The following is a 26,672-nucleotide window of genomic DNA, read 5'->3' as shown; positions in this document are numbered from 1 at the left end:
ATCGTACAGTCGTTCCCTAATAATAAACTTATGTCTAGTTTACAGTAGGGAGTTGGCAGAAAGCACCAGATTGTTGCCCCCACAGGTGGCACAAATGTAAAACTTTAGAATTACACCAGAAAAATAAATAAGAAATGTTCCATATGTAGTTCTATTTCTCCTCCACTCTGATACAGTCACCTCCAGGCTCTGTATTTAATAAGAGATTTTATAAGGATATGCTGCAGCCTCTGTATGCACAGATAGACCAGAGATGCAGCGCAAGACTTGGGGTGAGGAGAAAAGGAAGAACCCCGGACACAACCCCTTTAACATGCACATATAGAGGAGGCAGTAACACGTCTGTAGCATGAAGGACCCACCTCGGCGTGAGGCTGAATATTACGCGCCTGCTTGATGGCTTCTTCATAGCGAGGAGGGTCTTTCTTTTTAGCAGCTGAGCTGTTAAACACAGAATGCTGCACGATATACTGCTGGGGCGGGGAGGAGGCATTGGACTGTGGAAAGAACAGAAACACAAATGTAATAAATTATCAGACAATGTGGACAAGAATCCTGCTCACTGGATGCAAGGGATAGGAGAATACATATAACTGCCCTACAGAAAACTGCTGGACAATTCTTGACTGTAATTTGCAGATATAGTTTTATCAGTGATCTCAGGGCTCCTTACAAAGTACATACATCCTGAACACGACTGTATATTGTGGCTAGCTCACGGCCGCCTTCGACTTCAACTATGCAAGGTCACGGTGCAGCGATGCCGCCTTGTCTCACAGCACTGTGACTGAACCTAGTACAAATTAAAGAACAGGTCCCACTCCTACCCATGTTGCTGTGCACGCAGCTCCTATAGAGATGTAAGGTGTGAGCCAGCTCCATCCAGCCAAAACGGACCACAAACTTTCCCCCGTTTCTGCCACAGAACGGCATGTGCATGAGGCCTAAGTGTGTGTTCGTACACTGGAAAATCTGGAAAGGTCTCATTGGGTATCACCTCTGCTCCAAAAAATGCTCATTGAAATTTTCTCTAAAAAGATGGCTGTAAAACCCTAAATAAAGATCTATAAAGCTTAAGAAGTGCCCTACATAATAATGGTTTTACTGGAATATGAAATAGGAAATAATAGTGGAGGTTCCTTAATAATAATAATCTATTTATAAATTGCGTAGCGCTTTACAAATCAGTTCCTTAAACTAGTTATAGATACAGGATAGTCCTTTCCCATGGTTGTGAATACAAATATGAAGTACATTCTTGGAACATCCAACAACCCCTCCATAGACACACAGCATAGGATACAGCAGGTGACAATGTATATACATGTCATGTGTCTAACCTCACGCAGTGACGTGGGTCCATTCTTTACTGGGGCAGCTTGCGTTGTTCTCGTAGACTGCGAAGTAGTCAGCACGTTGTTGAATGATGGAGGAACAGAAGAAGTGACAGGGTTTTGCTGATATGAAAACACACTGTTTGACGTTGCAGGTGGACAAACCTAAAGTTAAAAATTACAACTTAGAAACTGCAGATGGGACAGCAAAAAGTAAGCCTTGTACTTCTACACTGCTGTTCTTCTGTGATTGCTCCTTTTGTTGTACACAGTATGGTCGCTTGAATAACACAAATTCATTTAGAAATGGTACAATACTTTGTATAACAGGCAGGGACTGTATTCAGTATTACTGAGTAGAACATTATTGTATCAGTATGACATTACTGAGTGCACCAGCTCCCCCTGCTGGATGTAAACATGTAATACATTTTTTTGGAAAAGAAAGTCTTTTCACATCAGTTGCATGTAAACTTTGGGACCCATTTGGATGAGCGTATCTAACTAGTGAAAAAGTTCTAGGTATTGGCCACATTTCCCAAGCTGTGGCTGTTCTGAGTAGAACCTTCTGCATACGTTCTAGGCGGACCGCAGCTTTACAATCCTGTAGATGAGAAGCCGCACTAGTCCATATATTGTGTTCATAATGGGTGTCCAGCGGTTGGATGGAGAAAACTAGTCAAAGACCCCATTTTCTAACCCAAAAATGGCTGACTAAATGGTACAAAATAGAGTAATTGGTAATTAACCATTTATATTATTTGAGTGTAAAAAGCTAAAAAAGCTAAAAGCTTTTCGCTAAGAATCACAAACCTTTCTGGGCTGTGCTTTGTGGTTGAGTATATTTGGTGTAAACTTGTCTTGTGTCACCGGTGCCGGCGGCTTCTGAGAGGACGGGGCTTGGACCAGAGTTGCTGGAGTAGTATTGAGAATTGGAGGCTGAGATGTACTTGGGACTGGTGCTGGTGCCTAAAAATGATACCCAGACATTAGTGATTCATGTACAGAGGAGACAGGCGACATTTTACCCTTACAGGTATCTTTGTTTGATAATACAAATTCACATTTACTTAAAGAAAACTGGATGTGTCAGGTTACAGAAAAAACAGGGTGGTGTGATATATGGTTTTCTAATCATTCTGAGCTTAGGAGTCCAGTGGGTGGTACAAGTTAATTTAAGGAAGGTCATTAATAGCCAATGCACATGCCCGCTAAACTTTTAAACCTAGGATAACTAAAAAAAAATAGGACACTGTGTAGAATCTGCAGAGCTTCTTCTGATCTATAACATGCTGCCTGCAGATAGGACACTATGTACAATCTGCTCAGTCAGCTCCTTCTGCTCTATAACATGCTGCCTGCAGAGAAGACCCTATGTTGAATCTGCTCAACTCCCCTGCTGTATAACATGCTGCAGATGGGACACCATGTATAATCTGCTCAGCATTTTCTGCTCTATAATATGCTGCCTGCAGATTAAACACTATAGGGGTCTTTTACTAAGGGCCCGATTCGCGGTTTCCCGACATGTTACCCGAATATTTCCGATTTGCGCTGATTTTCCCTGAATTGCCCCGGGCGCAGGACCTTAATGAATCGCCGGAAGACCCGAATGCTCGTCGGAAAAGCTGCCGTTGGAGCGTGAATGGACCGCGTAAGTAAATGTGCCCCTATGTATACAATCTGCTTAACTCCTTCTGCTCTATGACATGCTGCCTGCAGATAGGACACTATGTACAATCTGCTTAACTCCTCCTGCTCTATAACATGCTGCCTGCAGATAGGACACTGTATACAATTTGCTAAACTCCTCCTACTCTATAACATGCTGCCTGCAGAAAAGACACTATGTAGAATCTGCTCAGCTCACCCTGGAGTATAACATGCTGCCTGCGATAAGACCCTATGTTGAATCTGCTCAACTCCGCCTGCTGCATAACATGCTGCAGATAGGACACTATATACAATCTGCTCAGCTCCTCCTGCTCTATAACATTCTGCCAACAGATAGGACACTGTATACAATCTGCTCAACTCCTCCCGCTTTAGGCTACATTCACACTGCCGTTGCCCACTGTACAGTAGCACGGCGGCAACGGCAGCGTGCGGGGAGAGGAGGAGGAGGTGAGCGCAGCTCACCCCCGCCCCTCTCCATAGGGATGTATGGTGCACGGCACCATACCAAGGAGAAAAATAGGACATGTCCTGAAGGGCCGCTCCCAAAGGGCGCCGTGCGACCATTGCCGTCTATGGGGGACGTATATCGGCTGTGTGAATGCAGCCTTACATAGGTGTTTTTAAGTGTAACGTTTAAATAATGACTTGGCTCCCTGGATAAGTCACCCTTTGACAAACACGTCTTGGTGAGCTGCTGGGCAGCGTTCTTCTCCAATGCGCCTCACTATTCTTTGATTACAGGTATACTCTGTGTGCATCATTATTATCTTTGACATAGTTGTGACGTGTTGCACTTTACAATATTAAACACAGCGATGAGGCAGCACTCCGTTCAGTGAAAAATCTTGTGTTTTATTCCACCATAGTAGCAATACAACGTTTCACCTTATCAATAAAGGCATTTTCAAGTATACTTGAACGGAGTGCTGCCTCATCGCTGTGTTTGCTATCGTGGTGGGTTCGGTCCGAGCCCGTTGGGAGGATTTCTGCACCCGATTTTGCCCCGTGCACGGTGCTGCTCCATACTGGAATTTTGTCTGACTTTACAATATTATGTATTATATGCCTGATGTGCTCGCTGCCCGGTACTTATATGTTTCTGCTATGAAGCCACCCATATTTGTTCAATGTTCTATTTTTAAGTACACCCAATAAACTTTGTATTTTTTTATATCATTGATATTACTCATTACAATTTCTTTTGGTAGTGTTCACTCCCTGGAGAGTCATACATTATTTTATGTAAACTTTCCTGAATTGGTTTTTGATACTAAACTTCATAACCGGCATTATTTTGACCCATGGGAAAGCTGATGGGCCTCTTCTGAAGAGGTTCATGGCACAGAAACAACTTCTTCAGTTCAGACTATTGTAAAGTGGCTGGAAACTGCCTCTATAATATCTATCCCTGTGTCCTTATATAAAAGTCCAGGGTAGAACATGAGTTTAACTGACTTAACATCTTAAGTACAAGAACAAAGCACAAGACCAAAACTCTTCCCTCCCCTGGTAGCAAAATAAGTGCATAATTCTGAGGTACCTCAGTTTTAAAGGGAATCTACTATCAGATTTTACTCCATAAAACTACTCGTCCCCTCAGGTTGTGTTAGACATGTCCTTCTAGATCACTTTTATGTAAAATCTCACCGTATAAAAAAAACAAATTACCTCTAAAATATGACACCAAAAGTAGGTAGTAGAAGAACCCAAGATGTGGGTGTATGAAGAGATTATCCTCCTTCAGCATCTAAACTTGACTCATCTCAGGAAAATACGACTCTGGTTATTTTTTTACACAAGTTTCTAAGATTTTTTTTTTAGGTAAACAGGTGAGATTTCACATAAAAGCGGGTATTCTAGAAAGGACATTTTATACCTTAGCTGATAGATTTTATGCTATTAAATTACTAACCCAGGGACTACGTACATGGAATGACAACCGTCTTAACAAAACCTCAGCTCTTTTATACTCAAATTGCAGAATACCCTTCGTTCCCCAAACTGTGCACTGACTGGCCACCACAGGAAGGCAGGGAGCCATGTTTTCATAGATGAGTATACAGAAGACACACCTGAAGCATGGAGAGCTGCATTGTGTTGGTCTTGATGGAGACGGGCAGCAGGATCTGGGCAGTCGGTGTGGTTAGTAGTGCCTGAGGCTGAGCCACCACTGTCGTTTGAGGTGTCCTTTGAGATGTCACATAAAACTGCTGAATAATATTTTGATGTTCAGGGTTGGCCAAGGGAACTTCATGTTTGATGACCACGGTGTTGTTGGCAATAATACTCTGGCCGGCGGTGGTCACTGTGGGTTGTCCTATTAAGTGACCGCTCAGGACTGTCTGGGTGGAGTTCTGACAGTCAGACATGGGGTTTTCCTCTTTAACTTTTGCATTAAAATGCTTCTGCTCCACATTTACTAGGACATTAGAGCAGGGTTGTTGCTGTCCACGCTTCTCCACCTCGAGCTGCATTTTCAGCACCTCCACCAGCTTCTGCTCCTGCTCCAGTTTCCGCTTCAGCTCCTCAATCTGCTTCTCCTTCTCTTGAAGCTTGCGATCCTTCTCTGCAGCATCCAGATCCATGTTTGTAGTGGTGACACTGGCTGAGCCCATGCTATCCTCATTCATATTGATCTTCATAGGTGAGGTGTTCATGAACTGGGATGGAGACACCATGGTCATAATCTCTGCAAAGGTATCGGTCATGGTGGTGTCTTCAGTACTGAAGTTAGACTGTTCAGATGGAGTGGGAGACATGGGTAACGGCGAGTTCATGCTATCCAAGGCTAGCTGGTTGCTTCCATTGGAGGAGGAGGTCACTTCTGAACTGAGACTCGGTGTGGAGTTACTTACAGCAGCAGTGGTATACGCCATAGTAGCATCATCCGCAGCACTGCTCGGCGCGGTGGTGGTGGACGCAGTGGTGGTGACAGCGGTGGCACTATTAACACTAACACCATTATTGTTTAGATCCTGATACGGCTTCAGGCGTTCAATGAGATCCGTTTTTGTCCCGGATACTGGCAAGCCTCTCAGTTTCAGCTCCATTTTAAGTTCTGCAACCTAAAAATACACATAAGAAACGAAGAACAATTATTTTACTACTCCCTCTATATCTGTAGTAGCCCAGTGTGAAGGTGTCCACCTAGCTGTGCGTAGACATACACAATCAGCAGGCTACATCTAATCTTGAGTGATAGGCGATTGTATTATGTATAAAGCCGGGCTCAATCTAACTATGGAAACCAGAAAAATATACAAGAGCCGGGCCCCGCTCCTCATGACGCGTCTGCTTAGACGTTTCCCCAAACGAGTCTGAGCGCTTTGCTTATGAAGGGTAATATTTAATCCGGCTGGAGAAGAAATACATGTGGATTTGTGGAAAATATTAGGCTATCAATCTGAATTCACCCAAAATAAATAATTGGATTGTATAAGCAGAAAACTGAGCTCAGACATTATAGTCTCCATCTCGTGTTGCAATCAAAATGTCACAGAATAACCAAAATTTTTTTGGTTCTTTTGTCTCCTAGTTCATGTAGCTATTACCTGCTGTCACATTCTCCCATCATATATTCTGCTTGTAAATTTTTAGATTACACATTGATCTGGCATTACCTTCATGTCATCCAGGTTGGACGGCAGCGGTCCGGCCTTCTTAAAGGCGATGCAGTTCTGCCTGTTGGCGTTTTGCAGGGAGGAGATGCTGCTACTCATATTGCTGGTTATAGAGTTTATGTTGTTTGGTTTGTCATTTAAAGTCCTAGAGAAGGAAGAATAAAACATTAGACGGTAATACAGAACTCCAGCCCAGTGTCAGTGTTCTGTCCCGTTAATCCCCCTCCCATAGGGACTACACCGGATATTACTGCAGTAGGTGTTCATGTGGTTATGTAATATTTATCTTGGCAATGTGTTCATAATGCAGGTGGGGTGTGAGGGACTCTCGCACCAACCATAATATTAGCTGTGTAATTCCCTTGAAGTTCTGTAGATCTTGGCCTAGAACATTACAGTATACTTTTGGACCCAGGTTTTAATGTATGAGGTCTAATGCCAAATCTTCTAATCACGTCACATTATTCCATTATATGTTGAGGTTATAGTTTTAGTGTTTTACTATTGTGTTGGTTGTGATGTGACACAGGTAACAATGCGCTGCGGTGGAGCTCGAGCTTGAAATGGACGACTGATATTAAAATATTCAACGATCCAGAAAATCTCTATAATCCGGTATCTCTGGCCTCCTCATAATGCTGGATTACCTTCTTTATGTCAACTTCTTTCAGAAGTACAGAACACTGTGTATACATGTGTTATGGGTGTGAGGGTATACACGTACTTGAGCGGTGCTGGTAGGATGGTCTGGTAGTTGTAGTGTTGCTGCTGCTGGCTCAGGATCTGAAGCTGCAGGAAGAGCTGCTGCTGCTGCAGGAGTCGCGCGTAGTTAGAGTCCATCTCCGGCTCCAACTTCTCCCCTTTCTGGTCTGGGGGAATATACTGATGATATTTCAGCTTCTTCACCCTTGGTTTGGGCTCCTTTGACTTCTTACTGCGTGGCTTGTCATTGCTACTCTTGGGTTGACTTTGCTGTTTAAGGAGACACGTGCCATGTTACCATTACAGATAATATAACACAAGAAATCCCCATTTATATCATTACCAGTTTATTGCGGGATTTCTGAAAGAAATGAATGACTTTCTACCGCTTCTTTTATATCTGCTAACCAAAACATGCCACTGGCTAGGAAATCCATGATGAATCAGCCTACAGATACATGATCTATATGAAATATTAAAATAATACAATTCACATATAGATCCACTGTGTAACCTTGGCCTCAAAGTTATAGCATTTTAGGCAAAAAATTATGCTTTTATGCATCTTCCTTCATCGGCCGGAAATTAGCAGGACACAGGATGTCACAGGAAGTCATGAGTCCTGCTGCTGCCAGGTCACGTGACCACAGCTCAGACTGACTAACTACTTTACAATGTGTGTTACTCTATTAGGGATCTTTTACTTATCCTGGTAAAGTAACTTATATTAGTGCCAAACCCTTTTAATGGGTCGTAAGTTTTCAAGTTATCCATATCCTGTAGATCAGTGAGGGTCCGACTCCTGAGACCGTCAAACGTTCACAAGAACAGGAGAGCAGAAGCCCCATTCTCTCTAACGGGTGGAGCGGTTAGTGGAGTATGCACCCTACTGCGCCATTCAATTCTATTCAGAGCATGACGCTCACCTATCTCCTTAGATAGGTGCCAGAGATATCTCGGCGCTGTGCTCAGCAATTCCAACACTCCCATACTATTGGTGCAGCTCCATCCATTAGTGAGAATGGGGCTGCCACTTTCCACATTGCTGGGGGTCCCGTGATTCCCTGCAGTAGATAAGGTATAACTTAAAAACTTGGTACAACCCCTTAAGCTTTTATTCTTTAGCTTTTCCCATGAATAAATTTGACTGTTAGGTCACACCAAACGGTTAACAATGAATTAGGTCTAAAAATTAGTAAAGCTGAAGGTTCAATATCCACCGCTGGGATCCTCAAGTAAATGGTGGGTGGATTATTGTGCCTGGGACAGTTAGAAGCAGCGCACCAGAAAGCCCTGGACACATAAGGTGGATGTCAAAAGTAACAGCAGGGGGCGCCATAGCAAATCTATAATGACAGTGTACGAATGGAAATATATTCTAACTAGAAACTCTTAGGTGATATATATTACACATCTCATGTTCTCTGGCGCTGTGCATCTGCACCATAATACCTTTATATGGAACAATAAATCTGTGACATTTTCATATTAGTCACCACATTATGTCTATATAAGTATGGCTTCTTCCTGTGCACAGAGCGCCTGGCATTCTATTCTCTCCATTCAAGCTAAACATATTGGAGCTGGAGAAAGTTGCGGCTGCAGACAATGAGCGTCTATCATCGTGTGTGGTATATTAAGAACGTCAATGACGTCAACATCCATTATTGGATACAACAATGTAAATACCTTATAGCTAACTATTAGCTATGGCTGCAAACAGTCAAAGGGGTTTCCGCATTAAACAATGCGCTACTGGCTCAGGCATGCATCAAAAGTCCTCACAGATCCCGACACTGTGACTGTATTAATCATCTTATATTTCTTATCCTTCTAAAATCAACTTTTAAAATTATGCTAATGAGTCTGAGGGGCTCCTGGAGATGTTAACAAAGCTCCTCCGTGCTGCAGATTCACAGGCTGTTCACAATGTTCAAAGAGCATTTCCCCCACCCTCTGTGAGCTGAAACATCATCTGCTGAAGTTTGTTTACATTGGGCAAAGGGGAAAGGGATGGGAGACCAACAGCCTGTGAAACTAAAGCACAGAGGGGCTCTAGTAACCCCCAGGAGTCCTTCAGGTGCTTTAGCATAATTTTTTAAAAGTTGATTTTAGAAGGAAGGAGATGCTGGAAAACAAATATAAGAAGATTACCACAGTCACACTGCCTGGAATTATGAGTAAGTGTCCCTGGTTTATCATGCCCAATTTTGAAGACTTCTAAGCTAGAATGCACTAAACGCTATGGGGGATGAAGATCACTTTGTAAAAGGAGTTGTACTTGGTGTATAAAATATGTATATAAGATATGTATTCACTGTACCTTAACCAGTGTTGGCCCAGGTTTCAAGATTGTGCTTGGTGCAGGGGTTCGCGTAAGGGGTTCAATGGCTGGAACAGGCTTGAAAAAGTCTGGCAGAGGCGAATTTACTGGTTGGCACTGAAAAGGAAAAAAAAACATCATAATGTCTGCTGTGTAATAAAAGAAATCCTATTAAAATTTCTGGGATTAATGTAGCATCCAAAGGAAAATGTGAAGCCAATGCATAGTAAAAGGTCATACACATTTTAGGGTCTATATACACACAAGTCGTTCATGTTTTCCGGACTCAACTCTTTATGAACAAACCTTTTGGCCATACAGATTCCTTGGATCCTCATAAAACCGCACTGAAGCTTGTAGAAAGCAAGCTGACACTTGTCATATAAAAGCCCCACTAATTGTTCCTTCTCTTTCACGTAGGAAGATCTTCCTATTCCAATACTATGTCATATAAGAGACTAAGCCAAAGCCGTAATGAAGATAAGACACAGAAGAGAAGCAGATGGAAGATGTCTTCTGTCCCAAGGCTTTTGTTTCAGCAGCGGATATTGTAACACGTCCGCAATAGGTCCCCATAATACAAATGTGCATCAGTATTCACTTGTAATCACATTTAGTAGCTTCCTATTGGTGTTCTGTCCTTGGGCCTCATACATTGGATGCAAAGTCTGCATGTTATCAGTGCGTAATTGGTTGCCAAACCATATAACCGCAAAAAATGGATGTCACACGGACAATGCATCCGCAAAATAAGACGTCAGGCCACATGATGCCACCAACACCTCAAAAAGGTGACATGATCCACAGATTAAATCTTGTGAGACATCTGGATTTAGGTTGGGTCTCCCTTAGGCTGCATTTACACTAACGTATGCCCACACGGCTACAGCATTACATGTATGGCCTGTAACATGGGGAATGATTGGAGATGTCCTAACTTTTTCCTGTATGCGGTAGTGTATCGCTCATAGCCGGTCATTGGGTACGTATGTACGGCCAGTCCCCTTACGGTCGCGTGTATGCGGCCTTAGACTTCTATGAGAAGGCAGAGCAGCTAACACTGGACAGTGGTACAGTATCTGAATACTGAAAGTTGTTGTGCGGTATAAAAGATTTGTCTTTTACCCTCAAAAAGTAAAAAGTTCAATATAACGCAAAATGATTATATAAAAGGATCCAAAATCACTATTGTATAAAAACGGGATATATGTGTATAAACACAGGCCGAGGAATAAACTAGAGCCCCTAATTAACACCAAATCTTTGTAATCCTTGTTCCACTACAAAGGGCCCCGGCTTGGGGTTGTCAGCGCAGAGTTTTAGGAATGAAAGATCTCTTCTGGAAGCACCAGGGGGTCCGAATTCTGCCGGGACAGGCTCTCCTGCCGCACTGGCTCTGGGCCACTTTCTTTGTGGAAGGAAAGTTTTAATCTCTGCCAGACGTTGCAGAACTAAAGGGAGGTCCCGCCCCGGCACGTGTTCTGCGGTGAGCTACATTCCTAGGTATTCATTTTTCAACTGACACAGGGATAATCACGGGAGCAGCCGAAATCTATTCTGCCCAATTCCAGAGGAGAATGGAGCGCGGCTAATTTCCTGTGCCAGCGAGACATCTAATAATCTAAACACACTGCACCTTCTGCTAACTATACAAAAAGCCGAGAGCAGAGTTGTTATATTTCAAGGGATGGATTATTATCAGGCAACATCTGTCATTAACTTACACAGAAGTTATACAACGGAAAAAATTCCGGTTTTATATGGTTATAAGTGGGTTGCACACTGTAACGACCCATCAGCTGTTGTAACTAGCCCTAGATCACGACCAATATGCAGCCTCTATTAGGTCTCTTATGTTAGTGAATGCGCGTACTGCTAGCGTTGCTATAGTTTATAGCTTGTTCTGCCTTTTGAGCAGAAATCCAATAATATTATTTATTGTTACAGTAACTGGATTTTATTTCATTGCTTCCCATGTGGTGATGTCCTTTTATTTCCAGTCCAGACTTTCTTTTATATACCAGTTACAGTAAAAAAAAAAAAATTATAAGGGCCCATTTCTGCTAATCCGGGTGAATAAAGAGTTGGAATTCTTGTAAACTGAGCATTGCACAATAAAGTTTCCAATGCTAAAAAAAATAGAACCGTATAGAAAGTATGGAAGCAGAGTAGGGAAGACTGACCCGCCATGTATTATGCCTATTTTTTTAAACTGAGATAAATAATAGAAATACAGAGGGTAGTGTGAACAGAGCCTTATTAATCCATTAAAATGTCCACTAATTACAAAGGACATTCAGTGGCTTCCTGCTGCACCACGTAGTGTTTCCACTATGTGGTGAGAAGATTGGACAGAACAGAAGCCTATCGGAAGGGAAGCAAACAGACACTAACGAAATCCATTAAAAGTCGAAATCCATTAAAAAAATCGAAATCAATGAACATTTTAACAGATCCGTTAGATTTCCGTTACTACCGTTTTAGTGGTGGAAGTAAGTAGCAAAGGTCTGAACTGTGAACGGTCAATACCAGTAGTGGTGAACCTATGGCACGGGTGCCGCAGGTGGCACTCAGAGCCCTCTCTGTGGGCACCCAGGCCATCACTACAGGGGCCACGGAGGAAGCGCAAAGAGGCCCCATCGTGAGCATAAGGTAACGAGTGGGGCATATGGGACAACACCAAAGAGGACAAAAGGTATCTTCATGGATTCCCACACAGCCATGTACTTTCCGCACTTAGTAATATCTTAAGGGGGTTGGCAGGAAGTTAAAAAAAACTTGGCTGCTTTCTTCCAAACACAGCTCCACACCTGACCATGGTTTGTGTTGGTATTGCAACTCTGCTGGATAGAGATGAATAGAGCCGAGTCCAAATAACGGTACAAACCATAGTCAGGTGTGGCGCTGTTTTTGGAAGAAATCAGTCAAGTTATTCAACCTTTGGAAAACCCCTTTAAAGCAACAGCACTGTCTGAGACTACTGGAGGAATTGGAAGGGGTGGGCAGATCTGCATTATTATTGTCGCTCCGGCTCCACAGATGACAATTCTTACTGTTCTCATTCTTTCTACTGTATTGATGTCCTCGGGATACTGACCTGATAGAAAGCTATGACAGAGAAGGGAGCAATAAGTTTACTGCTTTAATTGCCATGTTGGATTGCGATAAATAAGTGGGTTTTGGTTGTAGTTTGGGCACGGGGCTATAAAAGGTTCGCCATCACTGTTCTATACAGACCACCCTATTCTTTATTTTAGGAGTAAGTAACCATAGAGTCAATTTTTAATAGTCTTTATGAAATCAAAGAAAATTATTAAAATATGTCAATTTATATTAACATCTGCTGAAAGTGTAGTATCTGGCCTTACAGAGGTCCATTAACTTCACATATCTATCTCTCTATGGCTCCGTCTCCTCTGTTAGGATCGGCATTGTGCTGATCGGAAGGGAAAGGAACACGTGGGTCTATATTATTGGCCAATCACAATCTGCATTCGTAATCAGATTAAAATAATAAGTATCTAAAAGTATCTTCAAACCTAACCACTAAATCCTCAACTACTTTCCCCAATTTATATCTGACCATGAGGAGTCTTCATGTGTGATGGTCGCACTCAATGTCCTCATTAACCTCTAGACCCATATGAAGGCCTGGGTCATGGCTTCATACAGACTATATAAATAAGTAATAAATATAAAGAAAAAGGAATGGAACACAGCGCAAGATATATGGCACTAAAAACAAACAGTAGAAATTAGCTACAATAGTAGAAATTAACCACAATTCTTAACATAAATATAGAGGTGACTTGCATCTGGGAAGGGGAGCTGCTGCGGTAGCCTGACAATCCAATATTGTAGATGATAGTGGATGTTGTAGAGGGGTTTAGAGAAGGGAAAAAAACAGGCTGAAACCGCGCTGCTCAATGTTCATATTTTAATTCAGGATAACAATGGACAACGCGTTTCGGAAGCGGAATGCCTCCTTCATCAGGTCCAAACACAAAATGTCTATAACAAAGATGAATAGGTATACATATTTTACTAAATGATGAATACAGATAAAAAATACAATTATAGAAGGTCATAATTCTATATATATTATAAAAGCATATGAGTGAGGTTCATAGGATAGAAGAGCATCTAGGAATTCGCACTTCAATTGCCATATGTAGTGGTATATGTATTAGGTTACAAATATATAAAATTGTTTAGTAAATAAATAGAATAAATTGGACAAATTTATAGATGTTTACATAATTAATAATATTTGGTAAAAAAAGGGGAAAAGGATAAAATCAAGTAAACAATGATAGAGAATATCAGTTCTTCACATATTAATAAATAAATAAATAAATAGATGAATATTTCATAAAATTAATGATAAAAATATAGTGATAATAAGTGGATCCCTACCCTATTGTACTCTTTTAGATGATTGGTCCCAGATGTAATGAAAAGGGTCCCAATACGGTTCTGCAGGTTAACTGTGAAAAATGAGGGCAAGGGTAATCATGTTTTGTACAGAAGGAGAGTGTGGTAGGTGAAGTGTAGGTATCTTACCAGAATTGGGATCGGGCCAAAGGCAAATAGTAGAGAATCTGAGGGAAGATATAATATTAGGGGGTGGGATGGGGAATAGGTTTTTGCAGTAGATATAAGGATAAAAAGGTGAAAGTACTTACAGGAAATACAGTGCGAGCCGGCGTGGGTGCTGTGTTGTGCGCCCCTGCCGGCTCCGCTAATGATTTAAATGGACACCGAAGTTAGGTAGTGCGCATGCGCGGGTGGAGATGCGCACGCGCAGTAGTGCGGACTTTATGTAATTTTATCGGAGAGAAGAGCGCATGCGCGTACCAATATACGCGCGTGCGCTGAAAGGACCGGATCGGAATGTTAGAAGAGACAGAGCTCCGAGGACAGCGCTGGATAGTGTGAGAGGTAAGTTGAATAAGTAGAGCTGTGACTACTATATTGCCTAATAATATGAAATATTGAACAAGTCAAAAGCCAAGTAAAATGCCTAATAGTATGAAATATTATAATATGAAATATTAATGTGAAATATTGGGCAGGTCAAATATTGGGCAGGTCAAAGTGCATAATACCCTATGGTTATTATAATGCTTAATAGATATTATAATGCCTAATGAAGTATTGAGCATATAAAGAGGAGGGCATAACAGATGAACTGAATGATGAGTATTGTTTGATGTGAAGTGTAAAGCATGTAGGGAGGCATAGTGCATGAATTTAATAGATTTTGATGGTGTAGAACGGAGTTGGATGATGGTATTCGTAAGAGGTGAGTTAAATGCGTTCCAGAGTTTCATTTAATCCATACGGACACATGGTGTTCAACTTAAAGATCCAATAATTTTCTCGCTTGATGAGCTGTGTAAGACGATCTGGGTGATCTTTAGGGATTTGTTCAATAGGCAAAAGAGAAAGATGGTTGATATCATTGTTGTGGTGTTGATGGCAGTGTCGTGAGACGCTGTGGAGTTGGAAGCCACTTTTAATTTTGCTTCTATGGGTATTAATTCTTTCTCTTAGCGGCTGTGTGGTTCTGCCAACATACTGAAGATGGCAGGGGCATTGGAACAGATATATAACATAATCGGATGCACAGTTAAGGAATTTGTCAATTTGAAAAGTTTCTCCTGTGACCGTGGAGCAGAAAGAGTGTGTGCGGTGTGCAATGATATCGCACGTAAGACATCTAGTGCTGTTGCATTTAAAACTCCCTTTTAAATCTGGGAAAAAGGATGGTTTCATTTTCCCAGGTTGATCTCCCTTTTTGGGTGGTCGCATCTTTGTGGGGGCTAAGATGGTTTTCAGCGTGGGGGCTCTTCTAAATGTGAGTTGTGGGTTGGGTGGAATGAACTCTTTAAGATGAGGGTCCTTAAGGAGAATGGGCCAGTATTTTGACAGCACAGTTTTAATAGTCTTATGATCGGATGTAAATGTGGTAATAAAATTTGGTCCTCTGTCTCCAGTTTGATCTGTGTTGTTTTTTCCGTTATTTCTCTTTGGTAGCAGACAATCTTTTTGTGAGAGTTTTTTGGTTTTTGAGTAGGCGTCTCTTATGATGTTCTGCGGGTAGCCTTTTTCTTTGAATCTTTTGTGTAGAATCTGCGATTGTTTGTTGAACATACTGTCTTCTGTGCAGTTTCTTCTAATACGTTTGAACTGGCTGTATGGGACATTCATAAGCCAGCTCTTATAGTGCGCACTGTCAAATTCTAAAAAACTATTGACATCCACTTGTTTGAAATATGTGGATGTCGATAGTCCATTTTGTTCTTTATTGACTGATATGAGGAGGTCGAGGAATTCGATCTGAGTTGTAGAAAAGTTAAGAGTGAGTTTGATTCCCCATGTGTTTGAATTAATTTCATTTCACAGCACCCACGCCGGCTCGCACTGTATTTCCTGTAAGTACTTTCACCTTTTTATCCTTATATCTACTGCAAAAACCTATTCCCCATCCCACCCCCTAATATTATATCTTCCCTCAGATTCTCTACTATTTGCCTTTGGCCCGATCCCAATTCTGGTAAGATACCTACACTTCACCTACCACACTCTCCTTCTGTACAAAACATGATTACCCTTGCCCTCATTTTTCACAGTTAACCTGCAGAACCGTATTGGGACCCTTTTCATTACATCTGGGACCAATCATCTAAAAGAGTACAATAGGGTAGGGATCCACTTATTATCACTATATTTTTATCATTAATTTTATGAAATATTCATCTATTTATTTATTTATTTATTAATATGTGAAGAACTGATATTCTCTATCATTGTTTACTTGATTTTATCCTTTTCCCCTTTTTTTTACCAAATATTATTAATTATGTAAACATCTATAAATTTGTCCAATTTATTCTATTTATTTACTAAACAATTTTATATATTTGTAACCTAATACATATACCACTACATATGGCAATTGAAGTGCGAATTCCTAGATGCTCTTCTATCCTATGAACCTCACTCATATGCTTTTATAATATATATATAGAATTATGACCTTCTATAATTGTATTTTTTATCTGTATTCATCATTTAGTAAAATATGTATACCTATTCATCTTTGTTATAGACATTTTGTGTTTGGACCTGATGAAGGAGGCATTCCGCTTCCGAAACGCGTTGTCCATTGTTATCCTGAATTAAAATATGAACATTGAGCAGCGCGGTTTCAGCCTGTTTTTTTCCCTTCTCTAAACCCCTATATAAATAAGTGTCAGGGTAGACTTCTAATTGCTCCATGATACATTGGCATCCTCTTACTACACTACAAGATATAGATATTTCTCGACGCATCAACCTCCCCAGATATTTCCAGCCTGTTCATTTCTAACCCAGTAACTTGTTGCTGTGACTATAAGGTCAGGGCAATTACAAGTGAGGTAAGAGGCCGCAGTGATATGTACTTGATCTAAATGAGAGTTTATTTTAACAAATATTCTGTGAGACACATTCCTTATGACTGACACATCCGAGAGTATCTCATAATGCCGCTAATTAATCCCTTGGAGAACATTATCATTTATTAATTCTAAAGATGAAAAACACCCAGGACTGATGAAGGCTCCCTCGCCAGGAGTCTTATCCACAAATCATGCAATGTGTGTTTATTCTTCTAATTAAAATGGGATGGGGGCAAAGTAGTGACTCATTATTACTGGCAGATGGAGAGTTTAAAGAGCGGGTTATGCTGCAAGTCCATAATAAAAAACAAAACCTGAATGCTATTATTATACTAGATGAGCGGACCCAAACTTTAGGTCAGGCAGCTCAGCCTAACCTGGGCATGTTGTTGGATGGGCAACCAAATAGCTTTGCTCCCCTAACAACAAGGCATGGCTGTGATTGGCTCATATGTGTCCACCTGGTCAATCCCAGCCATGCCTACTTGGAGGAGGGGGGCGGGGTGTAAAGCTAAAGCAGCCCTTTTGATTCCTCGCCATGGTGGCAGGTTAGTATCCTGGTGATTATTGAGCTCAGCACCGACTGTCAACATTGGGACACATTTACTAAGGGTCCACGGACTGCGATTCTGTCGGGTTTTTGACGCACGTGATCGGATTGTGGCGCATCGGCCCCGGCTTGCATGCGACAGAAATCGGGGGAGAGAGGGCGCGGTCGGACAACCCGACTGATTCAGAAAAACTGCGAGATCAAGCACTTGCATGCATCAGGAAGAAGAAGGTGAACTCCGGCGGACCTCAGCGGGGGAAGCGACACATGCAGGATATCGTGCGCATGATCTTTGTGAATCGAGGCATCTCCGAATCCTCGTCGGATAGCGCACCGAGGGGATCGCGACGGGGCGGGTAAGTAAATGTTCCCCATTGTGTCCAATAGATATCACAGTGTAACTTCTCCTATCTAGGGGAGATTTCATGGGAAACAAATCAATTTATTAGTAAGTACATGAAATGGAAGGCGCAAGAGAATAGCTGGAAAGAAGCCACACAGAGGAGGAACACGCAGCTTCCATACCGTTATGACATGATCCTGATTTAAGGTCACAGAATTGAATGCATCATCTACTATTTCTATGTGTCATTATTTAAATCATTTTATACAAATGGAGGTTTCACAATCATCCAGTGACTGCTTCTAACATTTCTCCCCATAGGTATAAGAATGTAAACAAGGTATCCGTTGCCGGAACCTGTCTGTTTACCCCCCTGCATGCTTTCCCACCAATAAAGGACACTTTTCATGTTTTTGGAACCGATGAGTGCCGTCATCTTTTTCTATGTTTATATATGGATATCCTCTGATACACATTGATTGAGCACCGCTGGGAAGTCCTGCCGTGATCACCCCTGCCCCTGGAGAGTCGGGCAACGTGCCGGGCTGTTGCCGATATCGTTGGGGCTGTGCCCGCCAGAGACATTTCTCTATTTGATAATGTAAACAAGGTATATTGATAGGAAGACAGCTATTGTATAATATGGGTTATATTGTGTAATGCAAGCCATAAGGTGGCCATGACCTATAGATGAAGGCCATGTATACTGCTGATTTAACTATGTGATCTGTATGGTTGTATCGCTGCCAGATGTTTGGGGGTAGGAAGATCAAAGAAAGAGGGGTTTTTAAAATTCCAAATACATGGAGATGAACTACCAGCAGAGGTGTCTAACAGTGGCTTATGTGCCTCTCCCTAATGGCAACATATATACACGTTTCATATTTATAAGTGGATTTGGGAGGAACAGATGTTGGTCAGGCAGGTTTTCAGCCAACAACTATATTTAGGGTTAATGGTCACCCATAGAGACTTTTTTCAATCGCAAAATGATTCTATGAAGAAGCGGTACGACAGTGGTGGTGACCCTACAGAACAGATACCAGACCTGGCAACCTCAGTGGCCACCCCAGCACAGAGTTCAGCAGGGAGGGCTCAAGACATCTTCCTGCAGTGTAAGGCCACCCAGTATGTGCCACGCTCAGCGTGTTTTTAAAGTGAACTCTCCGTGGCTGTATGGGACTACACTACGGTGTGATCAGTACTGAATTATCACTGGAGCTCCTTTCTCTGGACCCAGTAATTCTTCTTTGATTGCAACATCCATCTTTTGGAGCAGAATAGGTTTGGGAATTTAAAGGGATGTCCTAAGTATTTAAGTTATCCTCTATCCATAGGATGATCTGTAAAGGTTGCACTGATCAAGCGAATAGGAACCCAAGATTCAGAAAAAGGGCTGGCAGGACAAGCATGTGTAATGTCGCTCCACCCATCAGTGAGAACTGGATCCCCGCTCCTGGAAACATTGGGGTCCCGTTTTCGTGATTGGTTGAGTGCCCACCCTTACTGACCATTCTGTTACCCCTATCCTGTGGATTGGGAATAACTTAAATTCTTGGAACAACCTCTTTAAAGGAAACCTACCACTTGAAGTGGCAGGTTTCCGATGGCAATACCGAACACCAGCTCAGGGTGAGCTGGTGCCGGAGCTTATTTTTGTTAGTGTTTTAAACCGCGGTATCGCAGTTTAAAACACTTTTTAAACTTTATAGCCGGCACAGGGAGGTACGCGCTCGGCGCTTACCATGCGCGCGGCTCTCCTTCACTTCCTATGTAGCCGTGCGCACAGTAAGCGCCGAGCGCGTACCTCCCTGCGCCGGCTATAAAGTTTAAAAAGTGTTGTAAACTGCGATACCGCGGTTTAAAACACTAACAAAAATAAGCGCCGGCACCAGCTCACCCTGAGCTGGTGCTCGGTATTGCCATCGGAAACCTGCCATTTCAAGTGGTAGGTTTCCTTTAAGGCAACATCTACATGGGTTTTGTATATTCCTCCAAGTACTCCAATCTTCTCATGCATGCCTGATTTTATAGGAGAAAATAAAAATCAAGTTTCTTTTTACTTTCAGACAAAAATAGTAAAATTAGTTCAGCAGAGCTCAAGAGACTTGGAGTCAATTTTCCTGTAGCTATTATTAGATTAGGTATATAATAGATTCTGCAGACGTCTGATATAAAAATAACACCATGTGCCGCCATAAATTCTCGAGTGACACATGTGGGACCGCCATGTTTAGGAAAAAAAAAAAAATGTCTTTACTGATCCAAGACAGGGAATCCCATGCATTCGATATAAATGTCCCGTTACGCACATGGAGTGACATTAAGCAGACGATAGAAGCGACCAGCACTTGTGACGTCTTCATTTCTGAAGGCAATAAAAAGGCTCAATCTTTCCAGGGAAAAATCGGGGGCAATTGTTTATGGAGTTATGAATGGTAAGCTTCCTCCTTCAATCAATGCTGCACTCTGGATCTCTTTGTGCATCCATATAAGTATCGGTATTCGGTTGTGTATACTTATTAATGTGCCTGGAGTTCTTCTTGCGCTCTCAGTGTCTGCAATATGGGAACATTAACAGCTATGCACTTGTATCACTAGGAGCATCGGCTTAGAGTAGCCTGGCGGAGAATCTGCTTCTTGTAATGGTGGTTTATTTAGGATAAATATATTACAGCTGATGCTGGAGGGATCAGTAATGCACGCGTCAGCGCCGTCCCATGTGGCTCGGCTAAACTTCGCTGAAATTGCTCAATAGTTCTCCAAATGTGTAGAATCTGTTGCTTAACACCCTCCATATTTATTACAGGCCAAGAGGTTGTGTAAAAAAGCTACGTAATCCACAGAATACAGATGTAAACAGGAGATTTAATATAAGAGGCTCATAGAGTACCCACGTGGGCCATAGTAGGGTTACTAGAAGATGCTGCAGACCTTTTATATAGCAGCCTTATAATACACTGTGTTTGTAGATTCCTAATAGTAGGTTTCCTTTATCAGAAGTAGATGTGATGGTTGATTCCTCCTGCCTCTACCATAATCTGTAATTTAATAATCCTGGAACCTAACTTGTTAAAAACTTTATTTTAGCAATATCTAAAGTAACTGCAGAGGCTACTGTGACGTGTACTAGCTTTAGCTCCCAGTATCAGGCCAGGCTAGTACACGTCCCAGTAGCCTCTGCAGGTTTCAAAATCCATCATGATAAACCAGGGACACTTACTCATAGATCCAGGCGCTGTGACTGTGGTAATTTTCTTATATTTGTTATCCATGACCTCCTTCCTTCTAAAATCAACTGTACGAATTACGCTAATGAGCCCGAAGGGTTTCTGGGGGTGTTACCAGAGCCTCTGCATATTCACAGGCTGCTACTCTGTGCAGGAGCACTTCCCCCTCCCAATGGGCGCTGCAACTTCCTCTACTGATGTCAGATTACAGCAGGCAGAGGGAGGCGTAAGTGCTGAGGGAGCAGAGGGTGCTACAGTGTAACAGTCTGTGAATCTAGAGAATGGATGGGCTCTGGAAACACCGCAAGTAGCTTTTTAGACTCATTAACATAATTTTAAAAGTTGATTTTTAGAAGGAAGGAAGCCATGGATAAAGAAAAAAAAGAGGATTACCACACCATTCCCTGGATCTATGAGTAAGTGTCCCTGGTATATCATGATGGATTTTGATAGTAGATAATAGTAGATTTCATTTAACATAGGTGAAACCGTAATTGGCAAACACAGGACATACAAGATGCCCAGTGGGGGTTAGAAAAGTGTCTACTACACCCCTATGAAGACACTTATTCAGAGCTAGACAATAAGAATCCAATCAGAGGAGACGAACAAAATGAAGTTATTAGCTGCTAGACTGTAATGCAAAATCTGTAACGGGGGCCGCTAAATAAAGGGGGACCCCGAGGTCTGCAGAATCTCCAAAAAACACAGTAATACTAAAGCTCCATTGATGATACCTGAATATTGAAGTTGGATGAGGGAGAGGAAGACTCGCTGAGCTTGATCTCTCCAGGAGAAGCTGCTGATCCCTGAGATTCTTGGCTTGCCGGCTGTTCTGGTGAAAAGGCATCGCTGTCCTCATCAAATGAGAAAGTGTCTGTGCTCTCTGCAATTAGATGGATACGGTCACATACCTATCCGGCATGGAGAACATCAGCATCTGGTTACTTACCTAATCAGCAGTAGTCTATCATAACATATAACATATTATAAAGAACACACCGTCCATTACAACGCATGACACTTACAGCTAAGAAATGTGTGCGGGAAGGACATGAGCTCTGGAGAGCTCCGAGCAGCCATCTGGTTATGTGTCTCAATAAACTATCTCAGGGTTTTGTACGTTTCCAGGAATGAAAAAGAAAAATGTGCTACAAAAATGCTGATTTAATGAGCAACTACATCTAGAGGCTTTACCTGGATTACACTACATGACAAGATGCCTGAGATCTACACAGAGGTAAGGGGTCAGACCGAGGAGTACCATCCTCCATGCCGCTCTTCTCTACATTTTAGCAGTTGCTCTGTCTTCAATCACGTTTTACTACACGTCTTACGCCTGTGACTTATTGGTTTCTTCCAGAGCACAGACTTTCCTTCTACCCGGGTTCTGCCTTATGGCTTTATCTAAAGCTCAATGTTGCCTAGAGGAAACCATATGTACAGTGTGCGAGCCATGAATCTGACAACAGCTCTCCATGGCAGCTCTGCGACACGTTCTGCAGCTTTCAGAAGCTAAGCCGGCTCTTCTCTCACCAATTTACAGATGTACGTCAGCTATGGGACTAGCGGCTGATCATATGCTGGATGGGCTACTACAGGGGTGTTTGGCCTACCTCCGACCTAAAAGTGACCAGTCACTCATTATAACATGATGATAAAGGATAGGGAACGCTGACCACAAACATGTCTGACCCTTCTGTCCCCTGACCTCTGCCATCACCCTGATACGGATTATTGGATTCATCTCACACACAAAATAACAATAACACAGTCTCCTTGTACGGCAGATAGTTTTTACTACGTGCCTATAGCTTCCTTGACGCTGGAGTCCACGGGTAGTATATTCTTCTCCACCAATTCCATAGGCCCAGGTCTTTGAGCAATCTTTTCATTGAGATCATCTGCCAGTCTCGCCCTCTTTAGTTTCATCTGCGTGGCCTGCAGCGATGGCTCGGCATGTGTCTCTGCACACAGAGAAAAGTACATATGGTTCAGTCACTACAACCATTGTCTATTACACGGACAATTACTTATTGTTGCTTTATAAATGATTAACTCAGCAGCGGAGGAGAATGTTACCTTCATGTAGGCAACTTCCATAATACAGGTAGAGGGATAGCAATGAGAAACTCATCACACACAACCGATCCTGTATTAAGGGGGTCATGGCAAAAAATCAGAGCACATACAAGAACACTGGTCTGAAGGGTTAACAAATGCTTATTTGCAGATTTTGATACAGAGAAGCCTCAAAAAGTTGAGTTTGCGGCTTCAACTGTCCACATGCTGCAGACGTCGTCTCCTAAGTGACTATTTCCTGTTTTCTGAAACAGATTCATAGACTCCCTGAGCCTCATGTGACACCTTTATTTCTAATGGGAGGGATCTGAACGCCCTAAGGGTGAATGCAATAAGAAACTAAGAATGTGGTTAGTGTGGTTAAAGAACTGCTTCCCGACATATTCCAGATGGTGAGGTCCTGCATTGGAGATCCTATGTTTGCATCATAGTATTATTATACCCATCATATGTTATACTGTATGTTGTTCTACATCACAAGGGTCAATGTTTGTTGCAAGTTGTCAGGGGGGTGAACTTTTTGGGTTGTTTTGTAAAGTTGGAATTTCACCATAAAACGATCATTCTATTCTGCAAAACTTCTGCCATACACTGGGTTTGATCTTATATGCATAAGGATGCTGCTTATTTTGTTTCCGAACAAAAGGATCAGGCATGTGCAAATCTGACATGTCTGACCCTTCTTTTGGCTCCTTAAAAAATGTCTATCCATGGATGTACCATGAAGTACAGCTGCAGCCTGTGTGTGCCTGTGTACCCTCATGCATTCTCCCTCTCATCCATACCATCCCCCCTCCCCATACTGATGGGTCATTTGCGAACGAGATGCCGGCTTACTTAACCCCGCCCCTAATCGGGTAACCACGCCCCCGTTACCCCAATAAAAATTGGGTTAAAAGTAACGTGGAGAGGGGTGACTGACTAGCCTGAGGCTCCCTATTATACATTTAATAGGGAGCCATTCGGGAGCCAGAGGAGACGGCTCTTATTAGTGAGCAGAGCCTAATGCGGCACTTCACTAATAAGAGCCGGGCTTCCCATCACTGCTCAATGCACATGACAGAAGTGGGGAGGGAGCTGGATGAGTGTGGAGGAGAGGAGACTGGCACAGGCACAGTCATGCTGCAGCTCCCCAGGGACTCCCCACATAGCAGACAGGGATTTGGGTAACGTGTAAACTTATATAAAGTACTGAAATTATTTAGAATTCTGCCAAAGGCAATTTAAAAAATCAGCATAGCATAGGCAGTCATTCACCAGCTAAAATTGACATTCCTGGTGACAGGTTCACTTTAACAAACTACCAAACTCAGTGTATGCAGCAAGCTTTTTTTACTGTCCAAAATTGTGCCCCATTGTTATGTTATATGAACAAAACTGTACTGACAACGTACTATACCAATTATACCACAGTTAATCTGGTGCCAGCACCGGGGATACGGCAGCTCATTGTCCCCATTTTAATCAGATAATGAACATTACAAATCAATGTGCCTATATCCATGTAATCACAATGAGACAATAGCTGGACGAAGATTGGCAAGTCTTTCCCAACAATACCTGCCCCCTATGCTCACATAAACATAGAGGACTGCTCAGACCTGACTATCCGGTCTGAAGCTGGTAAATCCTCTCTGCTGACAATAGAGTCGTTTTAGTAGGCGAAATGCCTGCGAGGTGTAATGGAGGTGTCACCATTGTAAAGAGTTGCTTGTTCTAGTAGCAAATCTAAGGATGAAATGCACAAGACACTGGACACGATTAGAGAGACCCTAATGTAATAGCCCTCCGAGTGAGATGATATAAGATGAGGTGAACACCTAATTAGTCCTCCCTCTTTTACATAAGAGGCTCATTACCGGAGCGCCTGCTTACGCTAACCAAGCCGCACGCTGCAGAATATAGTAGGAACAATTTATAGGATTCATGGAAAAAGCAGACAATCGTGACTCAGCGACAAGCCAAGGCCTCTCCATCTGCATGGAACTTGTCCTAAACTCATTATTTCTATACATAAGTCACAACGACACAAACACCATCTGTACAATTCACAATAGAAGGTTATGTACAATAGCAAAGAACACGGGGTTCTACATAAAATAGCAGAGACAAGTAAAGCCAAAGGGAGCACTCAAGCCTGTGAGTAAAATTATACTAGTGATCATTAAAGGAAATCCAAATCCAGGCCCTGTGACTGTGGTAATCATCTTAAATTTTTATTATCCATGGTCTCCCAAAATGATGCTAATGATCCTCAAGGGCTCTTGGGGTGTTACCAGAGCCCCTCCATGCTGCTGCTCCACATGTGTCCCCACCTCTGCTCCCTCAGTCCTTTCCCCCTCCCTCTACCTGATGCAATCTCACTGCAAACAAGGCAGTTTCAGCACAAAGTGGGAGGGGGGTGGGGGAGTGCTTCTGCACACTGTAACAGTATGTGAAGCTAAAGCACAGGAGGAGCTCTGGTTACACCCCCTGTACTTCTGGCTCATTAGCATAATTATAAAAGTTCATTTTAGAAGGAAGGAGGTCATGGATAACAATAACAATATAAGAAAATATATTAGTCCCTAGTTTCTCATACTCGATTTTGATGTTGTATTTCCTTTAAGGTTCCTTTCAGCTTTGTAATATGTTTAATACACTATTTTGTATGTTATATTTTTTAATTACAAATTCATTTATATATATATTTTTTTTTATAAAGGTAAAAAAAATTTGAATAGAATAGCGACACCTGCTGGTTGTTGTGAAAGAGGTGGACACACATGCTCAATTTGGTTCCTCTATCTGGTTAAAAGTATGAAGAAGTATTTCTAATCAGGTAAGAGATGCTGAACTAGAAGAATTGTGGTCTTACTATACTGTAAAAATTTCCTCTGTGCTCACCACACTAGGTAGCAGGAAAAAGCTGAGAGAGGAGGTTGGACGCCTACCATATATAAAGTGACGGCCTATCCCAGCCACATGCAATCACTTTATAGGGTGGGAAAATGCCTTTGGAGAAGGGGAGTAGCTAGGATAAGCTGGGCCTCATAGTAGACTTCTGAATGGGGCCCCCTTTACCCATTTGCCAGGCGATCTTCTTATCCCACGGAGGTTGAGGGCACATATCTTTCCCAGTAACTGCAGACCACATGGGGGAGGTAGTTGGCAACAAGATTGATATCAGAGATTCCTTGTCCTGCTGTCCCCTCTCCTGACATTTCTCATCTTCTGAGTTCCCAATTCAGCTATGTACTGTAGAAGATTTCACTGTTATATACATATTATGCTTTACAATGTGCAGGATAATATGTATATAATGGTGCACATTCGCCATTCTTTAGCGTGTCAGTTCAGATTCCAGGGCCCCCTGACACTGCAGGT

At 42.2% G+C, this 26,672-nt stretch overlaps 1 protein-coding gene across 1 annotated transcript in view; it reads right to left on the bottom strand.

Moving 5' to 3' along the window:
- Window positions 1-26,672, bottom strand: part of MRTFB (myocardin related transcription factor B) — a 195,135-nt gene that overhangs the window by 14,752 nt on the left and 153,711 nt on the right. Inside the window, exons 7-16 of the mRNA XM_072122644.1 lie at window positions 23,029-23,191; window positions 22,841-22,847; window positions 21,962-22,138; window positions 9,657-9,773; window positions 7,356-7,603; window positions 6,632-6,776; window positions 5,084-6,076; window positions 2,148-2,303; window positions 1,341-1,499; window positions 363-497 (exon numbers count right to left, since the gene is read on the bottom strand). Of these exons, the coding sequence (XP_071978745.1) occupies window positions 363-497; window positions 1,341-1,499; window positions 2,148-2,303; window positions 5,084-6,076; window positions 6,632-6,776; window positions 7,356-7,603; window positions 9,657-9,773; window positions 21,962-22,138; window positions 22,841-22,847; window positions 23,029-23,191 (2,300 nt within the window). The remainder of the gene's footprint in view (window positions 1-362; window positions 498-1,340; window positions 1,500-2,147; window positions 2,304-5,083; window positions 6,077-6,631; window positions 6,777-7,355; window positions 7,604-9,656; window positions 9,774-21,961; window positions 22,139-22,840; window positions 22,848-23,028; window positions 23,192-26,672) is intronic.

The sequence above is a fragment of the Engystomops pustulosus genome, chromosome 8 (assembly GCF_040894005.1).
Source record: "Engystomops pustulosus chromosome 8, aEngPut4.maternal, whole genome shotgun sequence".
NCBI classification, from domain to species: domain Eukaryota; kingdom Metazoa; phylum Chordata; class Amphibia; order Anura; family Leptodactylidae; genus Engystomops; species Engystomops pustulosus.
The sequence above is the reverse complement of the archived record's forward strand: the minus strand, read 5'-3'. Positions and strand labels throughout refer to the sequence as shown.